Genomic DNA, 18,460 nt, shown 5'->3' with positions numbered 1-18,460 from the left:
TCGACATTTAGAGACTGTATACATCTCTAATATTTCATTGATTGCATATCTTTCTTCGAACTATTCAAACAAGCATACGGCCTGCCTGATGGTAAGCAGGTTTCGTAGCCTATGCACGCCTGCCCAGAAGAGTTACATGCGCGTTGCTGACCCTAACACTCCGCGCCAGCTTTGGCAACCTTGCTCACCGGCAGGAACACGACACTATGAGTAGGGCCTAATGTTATTTGGCTGCGGTTTTCTGTAAGGTGGAGCTACTTCCCTAGTTGGGCTCTGCTCTAGATCTGGAATAACATACGCTGTGCTGTGCCCTACCGCTTTATGAAGCGAGATGACATTCACAATGCCTATACCTCTCTTTTGGACGTAGTTTAAGGACGTACCCGGTTCCACAGGAGCACGATTCAGATTCAACCTATTGGTACGGGTGTCATATGGTTTTGATAAGACCTTTCGTCTTGTTGATTGACGCGCATCGCATGCACGACTTTCAATCAGTATGAGCGATCTTCAAGGTTGCATTAAATAGGCCAAGTCATTTTATTGCTTATTTCTCTTTCGGGGCGATTATCTCCGAATATATACAGTTTATCAAAAAATGTTTGTTTAAGACCCCTATTACTTTTGAAAGACCTTTCAAACGCTATTCCATAGTGTAGGGTTGAAGCAAAAAAAAACTTCACCCCCACTTTACGTGTAGGGGAGGTACCCTAAAAAAAATTTTTAGTTTTTATTCTACGACTTTGTCGGCTTTATTGATTAATATATCCATGCCTCGGACAGACAGACAGACAGACGGACATGGCGAAACTATAAGGGTTCCCAGTTGACTACGGAACCCTAAAAAAAGCGTCTATTGTGGAACACTCGGTTAAAACGAAGTATATTATTATTGATAAACGTATTATTTAATAAAATTTTTTTTTGTTAGCCTAATTAAGTATCCCATTGCTGGGCAAAGGCCTCCTCTCGCTTTCTCCACTCAACCCTGTATTTTGTGGCAAATTTAAAGACAAAAAAGCGGTCGGAATGGCAGCGCCTCGTGCATGATCGAGTCGGCGACTTTGACGCTGAACGTCGCAGCGAACTCGTCCGAAAGCGAGATGAGCTTAAGGCTCGGCCGCCAAACTATATTTCCTACAATTATGTAGGTGGTGTGTTGACGTGCCCAAAATGCGCTCGGAAATTTAGTAGGAAGGTTGGGTACGCGGGCCATCTAAAAGCGCACCAGAGAGTGGGACAGCTACACTCTGTTAAAAGTAATTTAAAATGTCCACTCCAGAACACATAGTCGCTGTGAGCGAAATCGGTCAGGAGTCATCATCATCATCAGTTTCCCGCCAAATATGTCCAAGTCGTTCTGCCTGCCTGGCCCCGGCCAGCATCATCTATGGTGTTCCGTGGTCCACTCGGTAACCATTTTGGCCCAGCTTTCAGAGTGCATGCGGTAGACATGCCCAGACCAGTCCAAAAATAAAAATAATCGACATTATAAATTATCGAATCTGCTTACAAAATTTCATAAATCAGTTCAGAAATGCGACTTACAGGCAGGGAGAACGAGAACGACCCAATGTAAGAAAACATTTCTGTACAAGCTGAAACTCACACTCACTGTCAATCAAAAATATGAAATTCAAGTGCAAACATATCACAATTCACAACAAGTAATATGCACAATTCTGCAAACACGTCCGGGAATCAAACTCGGATCGTCGCTGTTACCACCTGTTTCTGAGCGACTGTTGCCAACCACAATTATAGAATATACATAGTCGGTGAAATTAAGCTTCTAATTTGAGAGAAAGAATTTGACTAAAAGAGGGCCGTTATGAAAAAATCTTACCCTTTTTTTCCCTTGGCACAAAATTTCATAAATCCATTCAGGACAGGCAGGGAGAACGACTGAACGTAAGAAAACATTTTTGTACAAGCTGTAACATACACTCACCGTCAGTCAAAAATATAAAATTCAAGTGCAATACTCGTAAAATTACAAGAAGTAATATCTCTATATATCTCTATACACGTACGGGGATCGAACCTGGATCGTAGCTGTTACCTTTTTGTTTCTAAGCGGTTGTTTGGCAACTGCAACACTATAGGATATACGTAAATTGGTGAAATTAGGCTTCTTATTCTCGAGAATGGATTTAACTAATAGAGGGCGTTACGTAAAAATCTTCCCTATTTTTCTCTTGGCACATCAGGGGGCGTATTCAACGTGCCAATCGTTAACGCTCAGTAGCGAACGAAATGCAACTGTCGCACTAATATTGAGGAGTGATAGAGAGAGATGACTACGCTACGCTTCGGAGCGTTAACGATTGTAACGTTGGCTACGCGGACAAATGTCATTCTGATATTAGTGTACGTGGGAATTGGCCTGCAAAGTTTAATTTTAAGCGCTCGTTTCATTATCAACCTAGACAACAATGACGTACAGTGCTTCTATTTTAAAACAGGGCGTGCGAAACAATAGCTTTGTTTACAATGCGTCTATTGTTAAAACCCAACAGATATATATTGTTGTATACATAGACAACGCAACGGTCGTTCTTCAAACTTTGTAGAAAACTTGCTATGCTTGCGGCTCTCCGCGTGGAATCGCGTCTGTTAGGTCAATTCGAACATCAGTTATCGTGCATTTCGCTCGTACTTATTCGTACATGTATTGGCCCGAGCGAGACGCACGATATCTAAATTACATCTTTTCGATAGCATCCTGATGTCGGTATACATTCGAATTGGCTTCTATGTCAAGACTGTGGATCTAGTGCCTCGGTGTGAGATAATAGGGAGTATTACTGCAATGTGTTGCCGCCAGAGGGCAGCACTATCGCATATTCTAAATCATTGAGTTACTTATACATACTATGCCTCAAACAGTTTTTTGAGAAGTTTTCACTATGGCTTACCGCGAAACGCGAAAATCGAAGTTTCTTTAATCTGCCCCTTTATCGCTAGAATATGCAAGTGTGATAGAGAAGTAGAGGGCCTACCGCGAACCACGTTCGACGTGTTGCCTCTCTGTCGCACTTGTAAATTCGTACGTAAGCGTGACATCCCGGCAACACGTCAAACCTGGTTCGCGGTAAGCCCTCAGATAACTAAACTTCGATTTTCGTGTTTCGAGACCCTCGGTATGTGATAGAAGCGCCGCCGCCGCCTACGTAGAGTTTTGCGTTATATCCCCTATTCCTTTCGGGCAAAATATAGTTGTAGACAGTCCGTTCTGTGACTTCTGTATGATAATACTTTACTTATTCTTTTTTTTAATACTACGTCGGTGGCAAACAAGCATACGGCCCGCCTGATGGTAAGTAGTCTCCGTAGCCTATGTACGTCTGCAACTTCAGAGGAGTTACATGCGCGTTGCCGTCTCCCCCCCCCCCCCCGCCCCCCATTGAGCTCTGGCAACCTTACTCACCGGCAGGAACACAGCACTATGAGTAGGGTCTAGTGTTATTTGGCTGCGGTTTTCTGTAAGGTGGAGGTACTTCCCCAGTTGGGCTCTGCTCTAGATCTGGAATGACATCTGCTGTGCTGTACCCGACTACAAAAAGCGAGATGACATTCACCATGCCCATACCTCTCTTTTGGACGTAGTTTAAGGACGTACCCGGGTATGTATCCTCTCCATCTTTGCTTCTGTAGCAAACATTTTTTTGACATTATTTTAAATGTAGCTCCATACCCGTTCATTACGTTATCTGTGGAAGCGCGTCATCCGCCATGTTTGTTTACGCGCGTTAATGGTGTTTTTAACGAGTTTAAAACAGTAATGTTTCATCGGTCTCGGGTACACACAGTTTACTGTATAGTACCCCTACCATGAGTTTATTTCGGACGTTTGTCGCTAGCGACTTGATATACTTGTCGGAGTCGTCTGGTTAAATTAGCCAGGTAATTAGTCGCCTAGGCTATAATTTAAACGCCGGCATTAATTTAGATGTCTAGGCCGATAGTTAATCACTCAATTTTTAACAACTATAGGTGTATTGATTGTCTGCCCTTTAAAAACGACTGGTTCACTCAGCCAAGTTATTTAAAGGTAAACTAAAAAACTTAAAGAATTTAAATAACATACAACATAAATAAATTTACTGTAAAATAAATACAATAAACTAAGCGCACATCATAAATTCACAGAGATCTAGTTAATGGCTCAGTTTCAATGGTCGATAAGACCCGTATGCGGGGTGCGGGAGATTTCCATAAAGCATGCCATAGGGCCCGCATTCGGGGAACTGTTTTCATTGGTCGATAGAGCCCGTATGCGGGGTGCGGGAGATTTCCAAAACGCATACCATTATGAGTTTCACTATAGTTATACCACCTTACCGTGTGCGAGGAGTCACCCGCATGCTGTATATCGACCGAACTATCGACTTATGAGTTATATCGCCTGCGGCGAGCCACCGAAAGCTTTAAATCGACAGAGTTATCGACCATGAAACTCAGCCATTAAAATTGAGGTCAATGACTTGGCTGGTTGTGCTTCAGCCATTTAATTAGATGCTAGCGTTTAATACACGGACTAGGATCTCATTAGCTGGCTGCGACATAATCACTTGCAATTTAGGTAGCCAACGAACTAGAATAAATATAGAAGTCTAACTGGAGCTCAAAAATGACCTCACGTTTATTGTGCCGAGATCGACTCAACAAAAACTGTGATGCGCGCGTATTAACAACGTCAAATATTAATCGAAAAAATATATTGATGCGAGTGAGATGCACTACTAGTGAGTTTCTAGCAAATTCTCTCGAAAACTCATGGTATGGGTACTGTTATTTGTGAGGCTATTTTGTACCTAATGTGTTCGTATTAAAAAATGACAGCTGACTGTAAACAGAGGCCCTTTTTTCACTGCTTTTTCAACACGAATATCAGTGATTACGAACATGACATGAAAAAAACAATCGGCGATAATTTTGCGTGCCAAATAACACATATTCCCAAAACAACCTACGATGTTTTCGTACCTTTTTAGGGTTCCGTACCTCAAAAGGAAAAAAACGGAACCCTTATAAGATCACTTTGTTGTCCGTCGGTCCGTCCGTTCGTCCGTCCGTCTGCCTGTCTGTCGAGACCCTTTATCTCGAGATGGCGTGGAGGTAACTTAGGCCACACATCGACATACAAACGATACCTAAATGAGAACTTATCTAAACCAGAACTTATCGTTATCGTATCTCATTCTTCGAATCAGGCCGCATATGGAACTGGAGGCGAGAATTATGTGGAATAGAGCATCTGATTGACGTGATGTACTAAATTTCCCTTAAGGATACCTGCTCCCTACTCAGATTAGATTGAGTTAGGTATTTGATTGGAGATCAGGGATTCGGATATATTGGGAAGTGAAGATGTGTAACGTTTCGTTGGAGATGAGACAAATGGGATTAATGTTGTTTTTTTTGTTTTTGGACTTGTGGCGAAGGGTGGTATTTCGGCGGTTCCGTGGGGACGCAACAGGAAACTGTGTCACCAAAATGATTTTTAGCTTAAAAGATTGTTATTGTTGTATAAGTATGTACGAGTATGTTAGTTTGCAAATTACATGTATATAATAGTGATAATAAATGATATTTAATTTTAATTTTAACTTCACTTTTTATTATTACTACACCTTATAAAACAAAGTCCCCGCCGTCTGTCTGTATTTATGTGTATTCACTCGGGTAATATTATAGTCCGGGAGCCTAAGACCGGATTTTGGTAGTTATTCGAGAGTGTAAGATTAAGATATGAGTGATATCTTGCTACCCTTAGCCGCAATGTTAGCCGTCTATGTTGAGCCGGTTGATGGGGGTCAAATCGTAGCAGATTATGGATCCAAATGACCAATCATTTTAGTCCAAATTAATGCTATAATTGTGCTATTACTAAATCTGTCAATTATTTGTATCCATTGTGTTAATTTGATGGAAAATCGGGCGTTGAACGTGTGATTGTCAGAGTAAGGAAATGCGTACAAATAATTGTCAGATTCAAAATCTGTAGACGCTTTCCTGCTCGCTGGAAAACAAAATTTTATAATATCTTTTTTTCCTTCCTATCATCTAATCTTTCTATTCTAATAGGTCTCTGCGACGCTCTAGAGTTGCTAGACTAATTAGTGTAACTAGTGTAGTTACACATTGAGTATCTAGTGTAGTTACACATTTACCCCCTTATTCATAAACGTGTACTAAACTTACGATACCGCTAATCATCGTTTGTACCTTTCCATCATATCAATGCATCGGAAAGGGACAAACGATGATTAGCGGCATCGTAACTTGAGTACACGTTTATGATTAGGGGGTTAGTATCTAGTGTAGTTACACATTTAGTATCACCGGCTGGGAAGCTGTAAATAAAATCCTGTAATTTCCTATAAATTTATTTCAGTGTTTAACAAACCTACCATCATTATAAATAGTAACTTTATCTTAGAACATCATTTTCTGCATATTTTACTGTTGATTATACTAATCTAAACTAGTGTGTATTTTTGATACGACCTCATATTCTTAGGGTTGTTAGTATAGGCCCAAATGTATGTTTAACCAAAAAATCACAACTTATATTTTTGCCCACAAAATAAATTCAGCACGCACTCTATCATAACCTACTTTGTTTTTATTGAAAATTATCGTACTCACTGTCTATATACTTACGCAAAACATTGCCGCTCGAAAAAAATAAACTACTTATTTTATTTTTTTCGAGCGGCGATGTTTTGCGCACTAAATTAATTTCTTTTAAAACCGAATCATGGCACTGAAACCTACGACTAGGTGTAATTTGCATTTGTATAAAATATACACACTGTACATACTAAAACTTTTATAGATCAGATACCTTAAGATAGGTATACAAAAAAGCATACAAATTCTTTTAATTTTTAGTCCTTTTTTTCGTAAAATAATCAATCAGAATTCAACCCAATATCGCAAAAAGTCCAGTAAAAGAGGTCCCATAATTGGGACAATGCTCCCAAAGACATCTAAAAGGCCGTGAAAGGTCTGATTCTATCAGAGATTGCTTTAAATACGTCTAAGTTAAACATAAAATTTAAGTGATCTCAAAAGCTTCTGCTAAAGCTGGTATTCAAAGGAGTAATTCGGTTAGGGCTAATGCGGGCAGGACATCTAGACCTTTTTGTTTAATTGCTACATGAAAAAGATTTTTGCGAAGAATTTTAGCAATGCTAATTTCGTTTAACACTTCAATAGTCGCTAATGGGTCTACTGGACCTAGTGGCCTCCATTATGAACTCTTTAACTTGTTAGGTACTGCACAGCCATGCTCTTCTTAGTACGTACCTTCAAGTAAAAGTTCGTGGCGTCGATTCTTCATTTCGCTGGCCGTCAGCGCGTCATACTCACGAACGACGGACGTTTGAAGTTCGTTTGGGTTTGATAGACCCGGTAGCGATCGTTTACGTATGTATAAAATTGTAATTTCTGGGTCCATTGGACCCGTGAACGACTAATTACGTGAATTATTTAGTTAACCTTATTATCTTAAATGCTTATGTCTTTAACGTTTTTTTATCATAAAGTATAACTGCTTAGAGGGATTTCTCAAAAAAGATTTATTAATTAATGATCTAATACAGTATAAAAAATGTTCTCAAACTAAAAAGACAGGTTCTAGATTAAATTACTTATAGGTGAAATGCGGAGTGCATTTACAAATATAATATTAATATACATACAAGGTCCGAAAGGTGGGACTTTGCCTTTCTTCAGTTTCGTTATAAATAGGCTTCAGCACTCTACGTAGGTAAGAAACACATTGAAGTTTCAACTGGAATGGATTATATAAAATAAGCTATTATTTTCTTGTTACCTAGGAGATACGTATCAGACAGTTTCTTCCCATGAGTTTGAAATTCCATTTACTCCCGTATAATTAGATATGATTATGATATGCCTGCTTTCTCGGAATATATTTCGTTACAAACTTAATTAATTTCGTAGTCTAATACAGATATTAACCTAAAATGTAATTACTCATATAAATCTCTCTCGTAATTACGATGCCTGTCAAAAGTTTCACGAGAAATGTATTATAGATCTACTACCTACTAGACTAGTCCCTTCCCCTCTGGGAATACTTTTTTATCCTAGAATAATGTTTAAAAAACACTTTTTCTACTCCCGTACTTTTATTAGCCATTTAAAGGGTCGTGCACATATCTTTAAAACCCTACCTTATAGTTATCAAGACAAGTCTTTAGTCTATTCCCTAAAAACGCATTTTTGCATACACGCAGTATTTTTTTGGCACTTTTCGATACTTCGTGTAATGACTACTTAAAGAATATTGTATGAAATATGACGTTGTTGCCAACCTAATTTCAAACGTCATCTCTGACAAATAAGTGAACCATAGACAAGTTTTTTTTAAATTTAATTCATTCAATTTCCCGCCCGTACCCTCCATTCTTGAATGTGGTTATTGTGGTTGTCGAATAAGAACTTGAGTTTTGTGTTAAAAAAAGAGTGTCTTTCAAGTTAAAATGGATGACGAAAACTTAGTGTCTACGCCTGAAGACATATCTTTGATGGCCTAAGAAATCACAAAAAATTTGCTGCCTTTAAAATCGCGATAAATAACATGCAATATATTTGTTAAATTCTCAATTTTATTTCAAAGTAAGTGCTTGGTCGTAGAAAAAGTATTGTATGCAACGTTGTTTAACTGAGTCAAAAAATACTCTCAGCGTCTTTATTAACAATTTTCGGCTTCGCCTCAATTTGTTACTCACGCCACTCGCCTTTTTGACCTCTCTTAAACAACGGTTGCACAAAATACTATTAAAGGCCACCCCACACTATTAAAAGGGACCCCACACTAGCGTCTTTTGAGCATCGGCGTCAAGTCAACTCTATGGCTGCTGTTCGACGCAACATTGGCGCCAATTTCCATAGCGCTGAACATATGAATGATTGATAAAAAAATACGACCATAGTGCATTTATAACTTAACGTAAATAACAACTATTACAATTAGCCCCAAGGAAGCGCTGGTGGCCTAACGGTAAGAGCGTGCGACTTACAATCCGGAGGTCGCGGGTTCAAACCCCGGTTCGTACCAATGAGTTTTTTCGGAACTTATGTACCTACGAAATAACATTTGATATTTACCAGTCGCTGTACGTGACTTTTCACAAAATATTATAGAGGCAAGCTACAATATACGTATCATTATAGGAACTCGCCGCTGCCCCGCGCCCTCTCACTGCTCAATGCGCTCCTGGCATCGACGCCTGAATGCGATCTATTTGCTTGGCGATGGGCGGCAGTGTATAGTGAATGCTTGAGATTCTGTGAGGCGATGGATGCTAGGTGCTCAACTGTCCCAATTTAATTTGTTAATGTGCCATTATTGTTTTATAATTGTTAATACTTATAATTATTAGTTAGTTTAAGTTTCGTGACGCATTGGTTCAACTGTAATGTCATGTAAACATTTTTATCAATAAAATAAAAATAAAATAAAATTATCGAGCCCCTAAAAAAGCTTCTGCCAAATATAGTTCGTGTCATCCACGATCACGCGCAGATTTGTCATATCTCACCTTTACTAGCATGACTATACGAGTCAAGCACGCGTCTTCGTTAATGACACGATTTTCGAGTATACTAAACGGCTATCATTAGGGGTGTCAATCATCCAACATTGAAAGCGAAGTTAACAAAAGAATAACGAATGGTCTCTCTTGTTCCAGGGTCTGCTGAGGGTCCGCGCCATACAAAACACAATGTAAGTGCTGTCATATGTCATTCTCGGTCTAACGCTGTTTCCAACATGTGCGAAAATGTGTAGCGATGTGTTTGTTTATAACCAAAAATCTCTTTTCACCACACCAACTGGTTGATCAAAAAAGAATAAGAAAGTTACATTTAATCTACATCTGGGGCAAAGTAATCAGATGCAAATTTTGAGTGTTTCCTTATGTTAGCTGGCAGAATTGATTTTTAAATAATGATTCAATTTAGATCTGATTTGGTTTTGATATTTTTGGTATTTCATAGTTAGTATTTTCCTCGCGATGGTGTGGTGGATTAGGAATAGTACATTGTAGGAGAGGGACGTCTAGTTTATACGTCCTTATTGACAGATATCAATGTGACAAGGAACACTTTGCATACACTATAGTTTTTACGGAAAAAAATGTACCAATTCATATTAATCCATAAATTTTCCAAGAACACGTACTTATTATGTATAAAATCATACAAAAAGTAAAAGAAAATAAACAACATTTTTTTTTGGCGGAATTGACTAAAATTTGTATAACATTTCTTCCTTCTTATTATTAATTTTTTCTGTTTCCTCGCGGGCACCTTGTATAAGGCTAACACAACACAAACATGACTGTATTTAACATTGATGTAAGTAAACTTTGTGCAACAGGTACATAGTAAAGCTAACCTAACCTAATTATGTTCTTGTCTAAGATAGCAGCAAACACCTAAAAATATACTAAATATTGGTTTGTAGAGATTTGCCTGGAAGTCAGAATAAAAATAACCACAACATATGTATAAAGTTATTTGTTTAAATTTAAACTTTAGTAGCTGTCCATAGAGTTGAATATTACAACTGCCATATATGGCTTCGTATGCACTAAAGGAATCACACAGGATAGAACATTCCGGGTCCGAGTCGTGGCGGTTTCTATGACGGGTGATCAATGATCACATGATACTTGTTATAGAAAAATGAAGTTTCGCACGTTTCGGCCCAGGCCTGAACCGGTCTAGAGCGAGTCATCATTACTATCTACTATTACCAACACCTCTTACTATCTTACTAACACATATGTAACGGGTCGGGCAGAAAAGCGATATTTTAAATTTTCGCGCCTCGGCGCGCAGCCGCGAGGGCGGCAAATTTTCAATATTAAAAATGGCGGCCGCCGTACGCGCGGAGATCGGAGAGCGTCCATTTCGAGGCATCTTGCCGCGCGAGGGGTTATTTAAATTAACAAAATAAAGTCATCAGTTCGAAAATATTACAACAACATTTGCAAGCACAAGAATCCATAAAATAAACATCGGAGAGCGACGAGTACAAGTTAACGGCACGTTAGATTTACGTTCACGGTTACGAGCTTGGCACGCGTCCGTAACTACAATACGGGGGGTTTTGGAGTAGCAAATTCATAACCATTTGATTTAATCATATTGTTATGGCGGACTCCTTGGAGAGAACTAAAAATTTAGTAAGTCACTATGTGAGGAGTTATATTTTGTGCATGTTTCTAAATAGTTTAAGTATAAAAGTAACGTTTTCTGAACAAATGTCAGTATTTACGCAGTACTCGTGTTGTTTACTTGCTGCCATACTTCCCGCTTCACATGGCGACCTCACCACGTGCGGATTTGGGTTCGAAAGTCGGCAGTTCAACCGCGCACTTTATATGAACAAAGCCTACCTGCTCTTTTTCAAATGGTTCCTCTATTATAGAGGTAAATAAGCAACAAGCCTATGTATTCTTGAAAATCAAGTAAAACGTGGACACATCACTTAAAACTGCTAACTATATGTAGTCATTACAGTGCATTTTACCATTGGAGCACTCACAGAAGGAAATTGTTCTGAAACTTTACACGATAGGTTATGATTTTTAAGACTCAATTTATTTTTTCATGTGCTCCAAAGCCTCCGCTATAACTAAGAAAAACGTTTAAGATTTTTTTCGAGCATTTCTTTATTTAATTGATATGATTTATTTAACAGCAGGCGACAGTACGTTTGTAATCGAAAAAGACAAATATAAGAAGAAACACGTTTGTCAATAATAGGGTTCTAGGGTTATCCGGCTACTAAACTTGTACCCCCTTATTAATAAACGTGTACTAAAGTTACGATGCCGCTAATAATTGTTTGTCCCTTTCCGACGTATGGGTATGATGGAAAGGGACAAACGATGATTAGCGGCATCGTAACTTTAGTACACGTTTATGAATAAGGGGGGGAGGATTTAATCCGGTTATTAAATCCTTGGTCTTGGTCTGGTAAAGTGGCCTTTAAGAGCTTACCCCTCTGTCAAATACCTCGGCTAATGGTCATATGTATTGTATGGACTGACGTTTATCTGACATGCCTATATGTACGTTACGTGTGTTGTTACGTACCCCTCCCCCGCAGAAACCGGCAGACTGTTTTGTACAGAAAATTACATACAAGGCGTCTCCAGTTGTTAAATCCTACAAGAGACTGGGTATGGCCGCCCCGTCGTCAAAGCCCAGGATTTTTTTTTTATCAAAATGCTTAAGATTTTGATAATTTAAAAGCTCCATGGCTCTAGTGTACTACACTAGTATTCGAAACATTCGGCATGTTCTCTTCACTTACTAAGTGCAGACCTTTCGTCTCATTCTTACAAAAATATAATTAAATCTTCAACCCATTGTTGTCCCAGCTTTCTTTACGTTCTGTGGTCACTGAATTTCAAACGTTAAGAGGAAAGGGTACGACAACTTGTCCATACAAATGTAGTCCCCATTTTCCTCTCCGGATTTTCAATTGAACAATTTCCATAAATACATTGTACCCGAAAAATTAATATTTTATCAGGTGCTCGCAAGCAAATTCGGAAGCAAAAACTAAAAATATGTCCGTGTCTTATACTTTCAAACGAGCAATTTTTATGTATACACTGTGTGTGTACAATTTATTGGTTATAAACCGTGTTTTTTACGGTACTATCTCGGACGATCGATGTTCGAAATCACATTGATATGTCACAGTTTTCAATTGTTTGGTTGGGTTAAATATAATGCCCGTGTTACAACAACGCCATATGCAACTTTACAATATTTTTTACAAAAGTAAAGAAAATTATAAAATATTAAAAAAAACACAGATTTTTGAAAGTTAACTATGCTATTTACTTTCCTTTAACGTACTTATTCATAGACTGAAGTTAACGGAATTTAAAAAAACAGTGTATATATATGTTGGGGATCTCGGAAACGGCTCTAACGATTTCGATGAAATTAGCTACCTATATTGGGATTTGGCGAAAAATCGATCGAGCTAGGTTATATCTCTGGGGAAACGCGCATTTTATATTATATTTTGAATAAGTAGTAGTAGTAGTAGAACACTTTATTGTACAAAGAGAAACATAACACAGGGGAAATAACACACATAATTTGCACTAAGGTAAACTTATCAATTTCAGGGATCTCTTCCAGTTAACCTTTGAGCCATTGAGGAAGAATTCGAGAACGGTAGACATCGAAGCCCTTTCAAAAATTTTACTATCCATAGGTTACACTATACTGGTTATTCTGCCACGAAAGCTAGCATATGTAATAGTTGTTGGTATCTTCTGGTATGCATAAACACTAATTGCAATAAAAACTTGAGGTCGGGACGAGCTACAATGTTGATGTTCACATGTTTTTGTAGTTAGCCACGCCTTTGTATACGGGAATATATGCTGTTATACTTGCGCCTTAAGAGGGAAATAGACCACGTGGTCTTTCAAACAAAAAGAGAAAACATTTTTTCACTTCTAAATATTTTCCTTTCTCCATGATTTTTTGTATGTTATTGTCACAATGAAAACTAGGTTTATAGGTTTTCCTTTTTTCTAAACAATACAAAAAATTCTTTAAAAAAAGCGTAACCTATTAACCTAGAATGTATTATGCTGAAGCGATCGACATCAAAATCAAACTGATTAGTTAAGATTTACGGTCCGATTCGAAGAATGATTAAGACACGTTTAAGATCTTGGAAAGATCTTTAAAAGATCGATAGCTAAACGACATGACAAAATTGACGTTTATTTCGATTCCTCTGTGATCCCAATAAGATCTATCTACGATATTTCCAACCTCAAAGTGACATTGGTTGTCCGAATCGAGCTGCTTCTGTCAACTATACGACATACAAACGATATCTAAATGAGAACTTATCTAAACCAGAACTTATCGTTATAAAGCTTAGAATAAATTTTAAAATTGGAAAAAATATTGTCTTAAATAAATAAATAAATATTATAGGACATTATTACACAAATTGACTAAGTCCCACAGTAAGCTCAATAAGACTTGTGTTGAGGGTACTTAGACAACGATATATATAATATATAAATATTTATAAATACTTAAATACATAGAAAACACCCATGACTCAGGATCAAATATCCATGCTCATCACACGAATAAATGCTCTTACCAGGATTTGAACCCGGGACCATCAGCTTCGTAGGCAGGATCACTACCCACTAGGCCAAACCGGTCGTCATGTCTTGGTGACTTGAACCAACAACCAAGACAGTAATTTTTCCACTTTTTAATTCTAAGCTTAATAGCATCGTTCGCAAACGTTTCTGCTTGTTATAAAAAAATAACTTATCGTTATAGTATCTCATTCTTCCAATCGGGCCGTTAGTTAATGTAAATTCTCCCGAGGTGGAATTTCATAGAAAAAGTACCATTGTTTCGCTAGGATCACAAAGCTGTTATTCCCTCTTAACTAGTTTTTACTAGCGATTTCGTTACGTAGAACTAGGTCAATGTATACTTGAGCGTTTGTTCTGTATTACTTTCAGCGTCCGCTAGCTGACGCGGTTGCACGGAGCGGGTGAGCGGTTTAACGATAACTAGAATGAGCAACGCTAGCGTGCGACGGATTTTACCTACGATGGCACCCGCGTGCGTGTGCCCGCTCCTTGCACCCGCGTCAGCTAGCGGGCGCCCTCGTGAACTTATTTTTGGCAAATAAATGAAATATCCGGTAGTGGTTAATCTGACATATATTTTCCGCACTTCCCCAACCTTCTTAAAATGTTACCACACCAATCGATCGATGGCATCGATGTTCCATTTACCATCGATAATTTATATGAAGGACTATGAAAATTATCACCATGTAAATATCCTCCTACGTATAATATTATTTTTCTGGGTCAAATTACCATCTCCAAGAAAACTTTCATAGTATATGGACCATCCTGTCAGATGATAATTATCTTTCTTGCAAGTCCGCATAACGAAGACACTTTGCATCTTATTAAAGTCATAAATATGTTTACACCTTGCGCCGCAGAAACAAGTTAATATGCATACCATATTTTATGATTATGGTTTTCAGTATGCAAGTGCTCAACTTTGTTGAAGCAAGAGTACCTGAGCTATCCATTACGTTTTTTTTATTTATTGAATAAACAAACAATTTACAGTCTAGAATTTAATACAAGACATCGTAGGCAAAACCTTGAGGAGGTTTGTGTGCCGATGGGGAGTTCAGAGAACAATACATATATTAATGTCTTATGTCTAATTTAAAAAAAAAGAAAACATTGTAGGATTCTTAGTATAAGTAGCTTGTGTCGTTTGATGTCAATAAGTGCATTTTAATTACTTTTTTTATATGTTTACCATTTAAGTACTTTACACGAACATCTTCTGGCAAATCGTTTAATATTTTAGGTAGTATATATTGCAGAAGCGTATGTATTATCTTATCAAGTTTATTTAACATAACCATCGCAAAAAGCTTAGAAACTATATAATGTATAAGTATTGAATAAATTTAAAAGTGGGAAAAATTACTGCCATATGTGAGACTTGAACTCACGGCCTTTGGATCGATACTCCAGCGCTCTGCCGACTGAGCCACCAAGACCTCATGCACAGTCAGCGAATATTTCCACCATATGGGTCTGGATCCTAGCGACATCTACTGTAAGAGCGTTACACTTCTTAAACGGTTGCCGGAGTTCTAAGTCTTGTCGGAAATTCACCAGTTGCGGAGTGCTACCCACATTTAATAAATTTTTGACAAGCAGGAACGTCTGTCAGCGCGGATTAAGAGGTTACAAAATCGACGAGTTAAGCCTATCCTTATATGAAATTCAATAATATCAATGCTTATGCATTTGGTCAGACCTAGTCAAACCCAGAAAGAGTGAAAGTTTTCCAGTGTCCTTGCTAGAGTCTGTGCGAAGAGAAGAGAAGGGTCGTGGAATGTATGGGGCCCAATACATTCCATGAGTCTTCTCTTTCCGAACACACTATAAAGTAATTTATATTTAATTACTTTATGATTGTTGTACCTTTTGTATAATAAAGTAATTTCTATTTAATTTTCATAATTTTCTCATATTAAATTATTAAAAATGCTCCTACCGTAATTTTTTAACCTTTATAAAATCAAGACTGAACACGGCCCAGGAGGTCGCTTCCGAATGAACGATCCCCACCAAAAAACTTACTGTATCCTTGTCTAACTCGCTACCTACTTTCGGGCGCTAGAAGAGCGTAACTATACTTTAAAGTGTTCAATTTTGCCTCTAAATACGGCAACTTCTCATTAAGCTCTTACTGGTGGCCGACAATCTAATGGTTTTCGCATCGACCCGTGAGTAGTGGGCCGCCATTCTACTGACATTGCACCCGTCCCATCATGGGTCCCCTGAATGCTACTTGAAGTCATTCAAGAACGTCATTCTCACACCGAAAGTGATGCAAAATCTTTAATTTACCTACTAACAGTATTTTTTTATTTCCAGGTAATATCTGCTTCATCTCTCCTAAACCAAGTCCTTCTTCATCTTCAACCAACATGGAGCTCGAAGACGTCGAAAACTACGGCAACGGCAACTTCTCCTACGATGAAAATGGCACTTACAATGGCACCGCTTTCGAAAACTGCCCAAACATCAACATCCCTGTCGTCTACGTCGTCACCCAAGTCCTCTACGCCCTCGTCTGTATCGTTGGCCTCCTTGGAAACACCTTGGTCATCTACGTGGTTCTACGGTATTCCAAAATGCAGACAGTTACTAACATGTACATCGTGAATCTTGCTATCGCTGACGAATGCTTTCTTATCGGTATACCCTTCTTGATTACAACTATGTCGCTACGATCCTGGCCTTTTGGAAGATTCATGTGTAAAGCTTACATGATTTCTACAGGAATTAATCAGTTCACCAGCAGCATCTTTCTATGTATCATGAGCGCGGATCGATATATAGCAGTATGTCATCCAATAGCTGCTCCTCGATTACGGACTCCGTTCGTATCTCGAGTTGTTTCCGCTGCCGCTTGGACTGCTTCTGCCCTTGTTATGACACCTATCTTCATGTACACAACTCTGATACCTACTGAGAATGGATTATCCTGCAACATTGTCTGGCCGGAGCGAGAGTTCAACAAAGGACAGACGTCGTTCACTCTTTACTCTTTCGCTCTTGGCTTCGCAGCGCCGCTGACTCTCATTTTCGTCTTCTACTGCCTCGTTATCAGGAAACTGAAGACAGTTGGACCAAAGAATAAGTCTAAAGAGAAGAAGCGAAGTCACAGGAAAGTGACAAAGTTGGTTTTGACGGTGATAGCGGTGTATGTGCTTTGCTGGCTGCCGTATTGGGCGTTTCAGGTTGCTTTAATCTACTCGCCGCCCACAGAGTGCGCCAGTCGTATAACCGTCACAGTTTTCTTGGTAGCTGCTTGCTTCAGCTACAGTAACTCTGCCATGAATCCGATCCTCTACGCGTTTCTATCAGACAACTTCAAAAAGAGTTTCCTAAAGGCCTGCACGTGCGCGGCTGGAAAAGACGTGAACGCAACTCTTCATGTGGAGAACAGCGTGTTTCCAAGGAAGCGAGGAGGCGCACAAGCAAGAGCTCAAGCGAGAGCTTTAAATGAGACTCGAGCTAGTCTTTGTGTACCAGTTGGAGGTCCATCCCGTTCTGATGCTTCGACGGCTGTGACTACTCGTTCAGCGGTGCCTAGTGAGGCGTTCGCTTTGGAGCCACCGCCGGGGCAAAGTGCGCCTCTGCTGGCGCCCAATGGTGTGACACATTCGCGTATGTGAGTGCGGCCGCGGCGCGACCGCGATACCTCAAGCGTATGTGTTGAGGAGGACACTCTTATTGTGTCTTTAGACTAGAGTAGGCAAAGAGAGAGATGGACTCATTGAGCGGGGGTGCGCGACGCGAGCCCCGTCCCGCACCGCCGCTGTATACGAATTGTTCCTCTAAGTCTAGTGTCATTAAGTTTAATTTCATGTAAAAAAGGTGTTTCGGTCTAGGGTTGTAACGATGAATTTATTAAAGTGTAGTTTTGTATGTCATCGTAAGTGGGGGTGTAAAAATGTACATATCGTGTAAATATTCATATTTGTCACATGTCTGAGTTGTAATAAAATTACATTTGTGAATGTGTTGTGTTTTTTTTCTCGCCTTTTTCTGTAGAGCTAAGATGGTCGGCTCTTTATTATTTGTCACAATACCTGTCACGTTCTAACAAGTATGTAAGCGCGAAAGTGACGAGAATAGTGACAAGTCATAAAAATGGAACCATGATACCGCCGCTGATCTTGGTAATTTATACATGGAATACGTAATAATGCCTAAATGCCTATAGACAATCAACTTAAACTATACTAGCTGTACTAATGAACTCAATTAACTAGTGACACTCGGTT

At 38.9% G+C, this 18,460-nt stretch overlaps 1 protein-coding gene across 2 annotated transcripts in view; it reads left to right on the top strand.

Annotated features, from left to right (window-relative positions):
• Window positions 1–18,193, top strand: part of LOC133520946 (somatostatin receptor type 2) — a 273,728-nt gene extending 255,535 nt beyond the window's left edge. For both annotated transcript variants that reach the window (XM_061855664.1, XM_061855663.1), the window contains 2 exons: window positions 9,732–9,766; window positions 16,542–18,193. In XM_061855664.1, coding sequence (XP_061711648.1) covers window positions 16,595–17,848 — 1,254 coding nt within the window. In that variant the 5' untranslated portion in view covers window positions 9,732–9,766; window positions 16,542–16,594 and the 3' untranslated portion in view covers window positions 17,849–18,193. The remainder of the gene's footprint in view (window positions 1–9,731; window positions 9,767–16,541) is intronic.
• The last annotated feature ends 267 nt before the right edge of the window (window positions 18,194–18,460 follow it).

This window comes from Cydia pomonella, chromosome 9 (genome assembly GCF_033807575.1).
Source record: "Cydia pomonella isolate Wapato2018A chromosome 9, ilCydPomo1, whole genome shotgun sequence".
In the NCBI taxonomy this organism is placed as follows: domain Eukaryota; kingdom Metazoa; phylum Arthropoda; class Insecta; order Lepidoptera; family Tortricidae; genus Cydia; species Cydia pomonella.
This window is presented reverse-complemented; position numbering and strand designations above follow the sequence as displayed.